General features: G+C 39.5%; 1 protein-coding gene across 11 annotated transcripts in view; it reads right to left on the reverse strand.

Annotated features, from left to right (window-relative positions):
- CNKSR2 (connector enhancer of kinase suppressor of Ras 2) overlaps positions 1–12,747 on the reverse strand; it is a 219,597-nt gene that overhangs the window by 36,395 nt on the left and 170,455 nt on the right. For all 11 annotated transcript variants that reach the window (XM_048066777.2, XM_066980934.1, XM_048066773.2 and 8 more), the window contains 3 exons: positions 11,258–11,325; positions 5,756–5,856; positions 4,075–4,615 (listed from right to left, as the gene is read on the reverse strand). In XM_048066777.2, coding sequence (XP_047922734.1) covers positions 4,075–4,615; positions 5,756–5,856; positions 11,258–11,325 — 710 coding nt within the window. The remainder of the gene's footprint in view (positions 1–4,074; positions 4,616–5,755; positions 5,857–11,257; positions 11,326–12,747) is intronic.

The raw sequence follows: 12,747 nt of genomic DNA on the forward strand, positions 1-12,747 counted from the left end.
CGAGAAGTGTTACATTGTGTACTACTTCACAATGTAGTATTTAATTATCGAACATCGATCTTTCTGAGATGGCATTTCTATTGCACAGTACTGTCCTCTTTTTAAAAGAGGCAAGCCTCCCTGTACCTGTACGTCAGAATTTGAAATACCTGACCTTATTCAGAGCATATTTTTACTAGTACAAACTCCTCCTTGAAGGAGTCAAGGATGACACCTAGGATGTTCCACAGATGTACCTTCTTGGGCACAGCGTGCAAAACTGCGCGTGTTGCCAGTGAAGAGAGCCCTTAAAACCATCTGTGCTATTTTGCGAAAGCACTGCCACCTTGAATGTCATTCTGCAACTGGTGGCTGGTGTGGGAGACACTACTTGCAGTGTCTTTTACTGCTCCCTCGCTGGTGGTAGTGCAGGGACTCCCACTGACACTATTGCTCTCCACACACTGTTTCAGGAGTAAGCACAAAAGGTGCAGGTTTCTCTGCAAGTAAGTCAGTGGGGTCCACTCCAGTTACACTCTGCACAGAACTAGTACCTGCTTCTCTTAAATGCTGACCCTGGAGTCGTTCCTGTTCCTTTCCCACAGACCAAAGAAGCCAATGAAAATGAAAAAAACAACCACCAAAAAATACTTTGAAGTAATAACTGTCTGCCAAGAAGATCCTAGGTTCTCTTTGGTGTTAAGTGGTGAACTATGTCAAAACACAGTGAGCGTGGACAACAGGAAGGCCCAAGGGGAAGGGGGTGGCAGTGACGCTCATGACACACAGCTCTCTCATTCTGCTACCTCCAACTAGCAGAAAACACATCTGAAAAGGCACATGTCCTTCACAACTGAATCACTGACACACAACGCGCTGTGCCATGCCACTCCCACGCTCTTTGTGTGTGGCTACTTCACAGCATCATGGCAAGAAGGGATGCTTGGTGCCACAGCTCTGGATGTTGTTTGCTGTTTTCATAACCTCAGGAGCAAACACGAGTCACAGACAAACACAAATACCTCTCAAGAGAATCCTCTTCCATTAAAAAGCAAGAGACCGACCGTTACAGGACAGTGTCAATACGAAACATCTAAATGATTTACACAAAAGTCATCCAATTAGGGAAATAAAATAATCAAAAGTTAGCCGTGCAGTGTTAATGTGATATAATGAGATGAAAAGAAGCAACCGAACACACAACAAAATTAGGTCCTAATGGATAAAGATAGGAAAGGACAACCCATATTTTTATTTTACCATGAGATATCTAGGCATTACAGGAGAACTGATACACAGAACTATTTGCAGTGTCAGGAAATTCTTGCAATATCTATTTCAGGCATAGAGTAGTGATTAACGGAGAGCAGATTCTTAGTTGCTGCAAATCAGTGTAGCCATTGTAGGAAGTCAACAGAACTATGTAAATTATAGCAGCTGAGGATAGCATCTGAAATAAAGCATAGAGCTCCTCATTTGTGGCGTGGCTATTTCAAAACATTTCCACAAAAGAAGTTGGAAGAAACAGGACTGCATTTCACGACTTGATTTGAACTCAGGAGGCTTTAAAATTGAGAACATAAAAACAAAAAGCTGAAAAAACAAACTTTTGGCAATGAAATTTGACTTGTACAGCCACAAGCGTGAAGGAGCTGTATTCCTCGTCCCGCACAAACAGCAGTAGGAATGATCAAGCTTTGAACCACATACATGTACACACGGGAACACACAGAATCATCCAAGAGTATAGAACTATGTCAGGATCACAAATGCGTAAGGCAGATAAATGCATTTAGAAGGTTAATCTGATACCACTGCAGGGGAGGCTCAAGGAGAAGTTAGAACCTCTCTCAAAGGGGGAGGATCCCCCCACTCCCTCCAGCTGCAAGCTTTTATGTTCCCAGATCAACGGAGCTGCAGAGGCAATGAGGTAGCACACACACGGGCACCCATCCTGACAGCAGGGTTACAAGCAATTCTCGTTCCTCTCTGCTCAGAAATTGGGATTTTGTGACTGAGAACAACCCTTGCACGCAATCCCTTCTGCCTTTTCCCTTTCTTTTCTTTTTTTTTTTTTTTTTTTTACTGGTAACCAAGCTGGAAAAAGCCAGTGTTGCAAACAGAACACTGCACAGCCATAGCAACAAGCAATTCAGCACTTAAACTTTTCAACAGACTAAACAGAATTTTCTTTCTGTTTGTATAATTTCATGGTCAATAATTCACCATGAACACTTTACGTGTCTAGCTGGTCATTAATGTCTCAAAAACAATCTCCCATTAATGCTTCAACCAAGAAAACCTCCTCACCTAAAGAAAAATAGAAGTATGTGTATAAAGGCAGACCACTTGAAAATTAAACTTTTTTCTCCCTTTTTGCAAATTGGTATGTAAAGGTGGAGAAGAGCCCAAGTTCTGGCTTGTTATTCCAAGCAATAGCCCTTAATTTGGATTGTACACCATAAAGTGTTACCAGGAACCCTAAAGGCCTTAAAACTGTTGTTTAAAACAACTAACATCTTAGGCCCTCCAACAGGATCCCTCTGTAATGCCCAAACAGCCCAGATACTCCACTGGGAAGTCTCCTTGCTACTTTTGCTCCAGTGACTGAGAACATTTTTTTTTTTATATTGTTTTATAGCTATCAGTAAAAACCCATTTGAAAATCAAAATTGAAGGCTAAAAATAGGATAACACATTCTGCCCAGCTGATGAAACTTAACTCTGTTAATTAAAGAGCTTCATTTCGCAGTCAGTAAGAGTCTAATATTACCCTAATGAATGTATGAGCTTTTTGGCAAGTGCCATGCATGAATGCAACTCAAATCATGCCTTTTCTCCTCTTAATGGCATCAGATGTAGTATCTGCAAAGGAAATCACTGTTTTATCAAAGGCAAGAATTTGAGAAGTCTAGAACCTATTGACAAAAACATAAGGAAAATGCAAAACTCTTGATCTCTCCCATGTAGACTAAATAACGTCCGTATGAATTTTAATGCTCAACAAATGTACTAACTTTAAAGAATTAATTTATGCAGGTAGTTAATTATCCAAAGCTTTCACTACCCTTTCCTATCTCTCTACCATTTTTATACTTCTTTACTGTAGTGGAAAAAAAAATAAAAAGATTTTGAAGGAACCAAATAGCACAAACCCTTTGAGAGTTTCAGGACCATCCTGCCTTCCTTGCCACTCCAGGCAACTTAATCATAGCATAACCCCACAATTCATGGATGCAGGCTTTGTTGACAGACCCGACAACTTGGGCATGAACTGAACTTTGCTTAGCAACACATGCTGAGAAGCTCCATAAATGACAGTGAAGGACAGAGCATGAAACAGACACAGAAATGTTTTTACACATTCAAGAGGAGCAGGGACCATCCTCATTCCCTGTTTATTTGGATTACCTTTGACAAGTAGCACTAATATCTATGGAGTTAATGTGCCATGTAAGAGACAGTTACACAGGGTTATGTTGTTTTTTAAACCCCGCTGGTCACATACTTGTCTCTAATACTTTTATAATTTGTTTTGAAATATTTTTTGAACTTCTGTCACTATAAATCACAAGTTAAGGAACAGGGGAAAACACACTCTCTTTTTCAACTTCTTTCAGGTTCTGGGCTGTCCTGTGACCTGTCTGCCTAGATACTACACAGTGACAGCCGGACCCTGCACTCCAGGATTTACTGAGTGTTTCTAAAATCCAGACGGGGGCTGGCTGGAAACTTTACTGAGTATGTTCTGACACGTACACGTGTCAGTGGGGGACAATACTGTGCAAGTGGAAGGGGGAAGAAAGGATGGAAGAAAAATCCACTTACAACTAGGAATTACTAGTAGGACAAAGCTGGTGACCAGCCAATGGGGAAGTGTCTGGTGATCATGACAGATCATGCAGCACTCTGGCAGCTTACTAGGCCTTAAAACATAAGGCTGATTAAAGAGGTGTGAAACAGAGGACCTGGTGAAATATGGGGGATGTTGGAAGACTGTTCTTTTTATCTTTTATTAATAGTTGAAAGGAAAAAACAACTTCTACATCACACGAACAGGACTGTCGAAAAGCCACAGAAATATCCCATACTTACTTTTATCTTCCTGGTTTTCTTCTGCTGCTTTGCCCTCTTCTTCCTCCTCCTCCTCCTCCACCTCCTTCTGCTGCGCTTCTTCGTGGTGATCAGCGGCACCAACCGAAAGGCTCTGGCAGCAGTGGTTGAAGCCGCTATCCCGAGGCAGAGTGAAACTTCGGGGCTTCCCCCCGTTGCCGTTCAGCACTTGCATCCGCTCACCCTCCACGAGCGGGAAGGGGCCGTAGTGGTCTTGCAGGTGGCACTTCTGGGTGGGCAAGGTGGACTGCCGCCGGTGCTCGGGGGAGACCACGGCCGCCTCGGAGAACACCGAGTCCTCCAGTGGCAGCGTCTGCAGGTAGTGGAGTCCCGAGCTCGTCAGCGGCGTCTCTATGAGGTCCTGCCAGGAGCGCCGCTGGCTCGCCGTCTTGCGCACCGGCGAGTCGGTGGCGCTCCCCGCCGCCTCCGGGCGGAACTCCTCATGCGACGACTGCGACTGGGAGGTCTCCGTGGAGGACAGCCGGCTGTGCTTGGGCTCCACGTAAGGGCTTGCGCAGCTCATCTGCAAGGTCAGCAACGGAGCAACCTTCAGATCAGTGTAGACCAAGACATACCACTGGTAATAACCACCTACTTTTCATTGGTACCGATGGCACCAAGTTTGGTACCGAAGGCACCAAACCTATTCCCACACTGCTACTGATACTTATTCCTACAAAATGTCCCTTAATCAATAAAAGAAGCCAACGCAATGATTTGCAGAAAACTTTGTACAATATGGCTCTGTGGAAGACATAGGAGAGAGATGCCCGGCCCATTAATACTACCTTAAAAATCCCATCCAAATGCCTACTGTCATCTTATCTTGCGAAAAATTTCTTTGTAATCGTCTTTGCAGAGCTTCAGTAGGTTTCAAAGGTCTATGGTTTTAGAAAATAACGTATGGCATTCAAATTAAACCTCAAGAACACTATCTTTGCCCAGACCCCCAATTTCTCAACCAAAAATTTTGCATTTTTAAAAATATATTCAAGTAAGATGCTTTAGTTAACAGTCTGAATATATAGACAAGAAAATCAAAATTCTCTGTGGAGAATAAATGAGAAGTCTATCCGCTAGTTTTATACCAACAACTGCTTAAAGAAAATAAAAATCAAATCTCCTTTGTTCTGATTTATAGAGAAGCCTACTTTTTCACAGACAATAGAACAACCAATATCACTGTTGGCTATATAAAAGAACATTTTTATGTTGGAATTTCTCTGGAAATTCAAGTGTAATTTGTTACAGTAAATCTTTACAGCAAAATTGTTGTACCTTAAGAATCTCTGTTGTTACTGAAGTATTACATTTTGTCAAAGACGAAGATAAGGGGGAGGTGAGGGATTGCATGGCTGAGTAGGGATCTATCATGAATTAAGAAGAGGAAGAAAGAATTCTGTAACTTAATCCATTTTTGTACATGAGTGGGATTATAAATGTATTCTCTACACACCAGTGGAAATAGCAATGATGGTTGTTGAAGCTAACATGCTCATACATGCTCATACTTTAAGCTCATACTTTAAAAACACCTTAAGTCAAGTACTGGCTCCAAAAATATACTGAAGATTGCCCTCATATGTGCATGCACGTGCTTCTAAACAGAAGAGTAGGTGAAAGTGACTTTATGTAATCATTCCTGATAAGGCAGGTGACTTACCGAAGGAGGCCGTGGGTATGTGTCGTACGGGGGTGGGGGGCTGTCTTGTTTGGGTGTCGATGGAGTGTCAGCTTCCTCCTTATCACTCTCACTCCAGTAATCTACAAGTTACATACATATCAGATCAAAAACTTCCAACATATTTTGATATGTTTGTATATCACAGACTTATTTTCACAACAGCAACTAGAAATTCCATCCTAGGAAATTCTGGAAGTTATATACGAGTTGAATGTCGGCAGTCTAAATGATAGCTGCTGTAATTTGGAAATGTTTTAGCGTAAAGAGGGAAAATAAAATAAAATAAAAAAAGCAAACATTATGAGGTATATTAAACCTAACTGCAAAGATATTAAAGAATAACCCCACACATTTAATCTTGTACACACCTTATAAATACTACATGCATAGATAGTACCCAATGCAATAATGATCATATTTTCAAATTTTTAGAAAATCATCAAAATAATTATGATTGTACATATATTGGCTGGAACATATACATATACATATATTGGCTGGAAATTAATAAAAGTATTTTTTCTTTTTTTTTTTGAACAGAAAAGATGAAAAATGTAACTTGCAAAAGTCTTGTTGACTGCAAATAACGTTAACAAATGTAATTGACACCAACTGGCATATCAAACACATAGTGGTTATTGCACATGTGAATAATCAAAGTTATTTTTCTACCTTTTTTTCTCAATTTTAACCTACAAGTTACCCAAACTTTTCAATTACATTTCTAATAACAAACAGATGTTATAAAATAATAATAGATAATAGATAATAGAAGATAAGGCAGAAAAATTTAGATCACATCTTCTTTATAAAACAGTTGCTTGCTGTCCTGTTACCCAAGCATGAACATAAAGGTGATTTGCTAAGGAAGAATATGACAATTATATTTAAGCATAGAATTCCAAAAGGTGGATAAGAGAGAAAGTACAAAGGACACAGGGACTGTGGTGTAAAAAATCATGTAAAAATGAGGTTTTACTTTGTCATGATATCAAGTCTTAGCCATGCCAATTTCATATTCATATTATTAGTTTGATCAAAGGGGAAAACACATGGAAGAATGTATCATGTGGTATTTCTTATTTATTCTGGTGCAAATATTTTTGAAGCACAACAGCATGCAATTAAACAGACACCAGACCTTAATATTCCTTTCAAAAGAAAACAACTTAACTGCTCACCCAGCTCCAGATGGACAACCTTAATATTTCTATATATTGTAAGACTGATGCAAACATTCATGTTGTCACTTTGTTTCTGACTGTATTACCTTCTGGTATTTGGGTAAGCCACTGTATAACTGCACAAGTGTAGTTCATACCATTCACAGACTAACCACAGGCAATCTCCACTTCACATACGTGAAGTTCGTGTTCAATGAACTGGGTGATTTACTATTCTGTCTTTAATAGATGAGGAGAAAAAGATTAATTGTTGCATCATAAACTATCTAAACAACAAAGAGGTTGAAATTTTCCAAGTTTGTACAGCATATAATTTGGCTTTAATTATTTTTGTTACCATTATGATTATTGTATTGCACAATGAAAAATCTACTGTAGCTAATATTATACAATATATAAAACAAAAATTACTGATCTCAAGATGACAGTGTCTTGGAATAGTCTACCCTAAAATTCTGTATCTTCTCAGACTGTGGTAGCTGGGGACAGGCAGCCATATTTATCTGTTTATTTTTTTACAAGCAATAATAACTCTTTTATTACTTTCGGTGTCTTGAATTGCTTCCTGCAAGCTTTGAGCTGAAAGGTACACCTCAAACAGTATAATAAATAAATAGTATAAATATATTTTTTTCCATGACGATGGAATAAAAAATTCCAAACACTGTCTCTGGAAATCTCCAAGTAATTCAATTTTGGTGAATAAAATACTAAATAAGAGAAAACTGTCATTTAAGTCATTCTCAGTTTTGAGAAAACTTGTTTCCGGCAGCTCAAAAAAACTGAAAATATTGGCATATAAGTATGTTTGTTCCTATTGTAGCAAAGCCTAATGGAGCTACTTCTGGTGAGAAACCTGTCAGAACTGTATCACTCACTGTGATTTTTGTAGGCTTAGAGCTCAACTATTTATTCTGGAATTAAATCTATCATTCTCAGTGCAGGTTTTGATCTTGTCTAGAAATACAAAAAAGTTCTTCCTGTCAAATCCACATACAATAAAACACTATATGATTATGCTTTCGTGCACCTTACCTCAGATAGGAAATTCTGTTGGCAACCTACTGTGATTGTCTAAAAAAATTCTGCAGTTCCAGGGGTCAACTTTCAGGTGAAATGAACGAAAACAGCCTCCCATCAGTTTTTAAAAATGTTCTGCTTTTGGCAACTGAGACATTATAATCTATCTAAAATGTGTGTGATGCTATCGAACAGTTGCCATATTTCTCTCTGCAGATTTTGTCCAATTCAGTTACAGATGAGCTCAAAGCACCAGGCATATGTTGAAAGCTTTCTGAATGAGCAAGAGACTGCATGTATTATATATAAGCTAACACTGGCCAGCCATTTGCCAGTTAAATGTTTTCTACTTAGATAAGCAAGTATTTCTGTGATTTTCTGTGACTGGAAGGTATATAATATCTCCATCCAAGAAAGTCCCTTGCCATATTGCTAGCATTCATTGTATTTAATATGGAAAGTTGATGGTATTTTTATAAAACCGTTCTGTACAGAATGTGACATTTTCTTCAGCAATACACCCACAGTTTGGTGATTCGTGCATCTCTGAAGCACTTGAAATATATTTATGCACTTTAGATTCAGAACTGTTCGGCTCTTAATTGAAACAGGTTTGACAACTACTGTTGAATTGTTTCAGAGGTATTATAAAGCTTTCCTGCAAGGGGCTGAACTGAACAGAAATAAAAGACCTTTTGTAAAATCAAATATGTAGATGACAATTGGTACGGTAAATGAATATAGAAAATTTCAGCTTCACAATTTTTATAATATCAAAAATGCTTGAAGTGATGGAGAGGTTTTACTTTGCTAACTTGATGCCTCTGCTAATTAGGGGCACTACTCAGCTGTTTAACAGCCCTTGTGCTGGGAGCCAAGGGTAATCACCAGAGGCATAAAAACACTGTACTGCAGCGAGTGGCGAACGTGATACCCTCACTAAACACATATATGCAACACAGAGGATATAGCTTTCCCCACCTCCATATGATAAATCAATTTGAGTAAATGGCATTAGGGTGGTAATAAAGAGCTCCCTTAGTGCCTGGGATATAATTTCAGTGGTAAGTGGGGTCTCACTGATGATCTTCAATAGGGAGCCATTTTAATAATAGGCAACAGGAGGCCTGAATGCACATGATCTCATGTCTAAGAACAGGATCATCTACCCTTTTATTATTCAGTGATTGCTTGGTAGGAAAAATATTTTTTCCAAATCTATCTGGATTTATAAAGGTGCATCATGTCTGCAATTGTGCACTTGTACGTACAGTGTTAGCGTAACAGTTCTAACACCTTTTCCTTTACCATCCCACATTATTGTAATTTCAGTGCCAACCTGCTGTCAATAAAAGCTTCAATTTGGCTTTGGATGCTAACATGGAGGATTTCCGTGAAGACTCCAAGATTAAGAGCTTGTTTACAGCCTCTTCAGGTAGTGATGGATGGTATACAGGTCCCTCCAACCTGGTTACTGCAATACAGCCTGGGAAATACAGACTCGCAAACTGATTTTGAAGTTTGGTGAGGCATTGAGAACATGCCTGGAGATACAGAGAGCACGGTGTGAATGGACTGTGTGAATGCAGAGGGCCTGGTACTATGAATTACATGATGTGCAAGGACCATATGGGATGAAGCCAGGTGGGCAACACTCCCGGGATAAGCAGCTGCACTTACTGGAAGGTAAAATTAGAAACGAGGCAATAGCAGGTACAACCTAGTTATCTGAGAGAAAGACAGAACACCCACAAACCTTCCCACCCATGCTATTACCATCAAATTACAGCTGTATGCTGTAAGCCAGTGCTCTTCAACAGCAGGCTGATCTCTCTAGGGTGCTCTGTGGTGAGACAGTCAGGGTATGAATCAAGGCAGACATCATTTTATGATGCTGTCTTTTAGTCTTCAGCCATTATAGAATATTGTACTCTCACGATGTTTCCACCTGGCTGCCAAAGCCACACTTGCTTCTCATCAGGGAAAGGATTTTTTTTGCAGTGTCTCCCAGGAAAGGGGCACCACAGCAATGCATTGCAGACACAGACATACAGATCACAAACATCTTCCTCCTCGCTATATCAGACCAGATGGACATGGCTAAGGCTGCTGTCACATAGGTTGGTACAGAACCAGGACTTTGAGTGGTGTGGAGGACACTATGTGGCTAATTTTGAAGCCCAATGATAGTCTTTTGAATACAAAATCTCCCTGAAAAATGGCTAAAAATACAGTTTTCATAAATAAAATATTACATGAAATACATTGCTGCTGCAGCTCTGAGCTGTAAGCTTTTTGGGACAAAAGTCAGAACTTCACTGATGAAGGGGGAGAAGCCACAGAATTATAAAGCGATGTTCTGACTCAACAGGCAGCAGGCAGACAGTTATCTGGATAAACTCTGGATCATCACGACCACTGCAATTTTCTGGTATTTGCTGCCAGGTACATCTGTAAACTAGAGTATGGATTCACAAGCCAACTGCTTGCCAGACCAGTCAGTCGGATAGGAACACTTCTGTTGATCCATGTCACTGGCAGTTTGAGGGAACAACCTGCCCAATGCAATGGAGGACTGACCCTTTCTTTTACTTATCTGCAAACAGAATTTCTACTGCAGCAAACCAAAGCAAAGTGACTTATTGTTTTGTGTGTGCTGCTTTTATAAATGTATGAAATACCAGACATAAAAAATATTCATAAAATGATGTAAACGTACGACTCCAAATGAAAGGCTTCATCACTGAAACGGCCAACAAGGCTCAAGTACACACCTCAAAACAGCAAAACCAGCAGAAATTATAAAACATTAAATGGCCTTAAAATTATAGTTTTTTAAGGGGAATCCAGTTACGTCAGCAGGCTTTAGAGGAATGGTTTTGTTCCTGAGACCTATTTCATGCATTCCTCCTCCCTGTGAATTAAAACACCAAATGCAATATTTTAAATTATTTTTTAGTTTGCAGATTCTTAAGCTTATTTTAATGGAGAACAAAGGCTCCTTAGTACCACATACCTGAGATTACTGGCAGAAAATGTGCTGCTTTTAGCTACCTTCAGTGGCTTTCTCAGAAATAATCCAAGGGTATGTGGACCAGAGTCTGAAGAAACTAATCAAAAACCCTGAGAAAGAAGCAGTTCTCTAAAGCAACAACAGGGATGCTTATATGTGAATTGCTTTCAGATGATGAGAATGAGGCCTGATACACAGTTGGGAAAAAAGAACAGATGAACTTATTATAGGAGCTGACAGAAGAAACCAAAATAATAACATTACCTTGCTCTTGTTTGATCCTCTCCCTTTCTGCATAGCCAGCAGCAAGCATGTTAATTCTGTTTAGCCACCTGAAATAATATTAAAAAAGCAGTGATACCGATCCGGCATGTTAATTTTTAGTGTATTTCTACAAAAAAAACAAAGGTATGAGCATCTGACAGAGATTCAAGACAATGTTATTTTTCATATTAAACAGCTGTTTTCTTTGATACTCTTATTCAGGGAGCCTCCAAAGATCTATAATTTTGCTGTTGAACAAATTGTTTTCGCAGCAAAGATCTTGTTTCAAATGGAAAACCATGTATGATGTCAAACATCTGTAAAATAAAGGATTTGGAGATAATCAAAGGGCTATTAAGTCTGCTGTTCACAGATATGCCATCACACCAATACTTCTGCTGTTCTGATTTCTTGAGAATAAACACCATTTTTCAGAGATTTAAGCAATATTTTAAGGCCTGATTTGGCAACTTAGTGGAGGAACAGAGCAGAAACCACCAGTCAAAAGAACAGGTTCACTCCTAAACAAACAGTGAGGTTTAATTATGCCATTATGTGTTTTAGGGCTTACCTACAGTGCCAAATACAAAGAGGAGGTGGCACATCAGAATTCGCCTTTGTGTTTGTGTCAGGGAAGAAGAGGGAAAAAAGACAGTTGCCTCAATGCAATTCATACCTAAGGCTTTCACCTCAACTTAGACTTGAAAAAATGCTTCCATAAGCTACACGTATTGAAAATAAACTATTGCTATTCTCTTCTAGCAGGACTGTCATTGAAAAGCATACATTTGACTGCCTGTAGCAACGCTGATTCAGCCTGCCCTCTTCCCCCAAAAGGCTCTCAGTGTATTCATTATCCAAATAGCCTAAATCAGTTCCTCCATCAATGATGCTTTAAACGACCATGACAGCCTCCTATGGTAGTCCATTCCATGTTAAACCTGGAATTACTTACACACGTCATCCTGACTACAGGATGACGGACCTGGTTTGCCAAGCCAGTCAGTGGCTTGCAATTTTACTGCTAGTGCATACAGAAGGTCAGCTGGAGTCAGTTCTGCATTGCCTTCAGAAATGTGAAACTCCTGTTTCAGAAAACTGGCCTGATGGCTGTTATTTGCATATTGCAATATGGAAACAGCATGTAGTATTTTACCAGCAAGAGAGACCTTTGGTGAGATCTTTGCAATCAGTCCAGCATGCCAACCTTTAAGATACTTCAGTTCAGGATAAACAGACGTTAGATCATAAAATACAGTTGCTGTCCTTGAAATAACCTTCTGCTACTGCCCCTTACACAACCTGATCACGTGTTATCTGTAAATTACATTAATGGCCCATAAGTCATTGTACATTGGGAAGGATGCTAGAGATCTACTGAAGTGATTATAGCACACTGCATATTAACTTACAATCAAAGTTTCTGCCAGAAGAACAGGGGAGCTGAAGAAAAGACTTAAAATTTCTTTTTAGCAAGTGCCATACACTTT

This window comes from Anser cygnoides, chromosome 1 (assembly GCF_040182565.1).
Source record: "Anser cygnoides isolate HZ-2024a breed goose chromosome 1, Taihu_goose_T2T_genome, whole genome shotgun sequence".
Classification (NCBI taxonomy): Eukaryota; Metazoa; Chordata; class Aves; order Anseriformes; family Anatidae; genus Anser; species Anser cygnoides.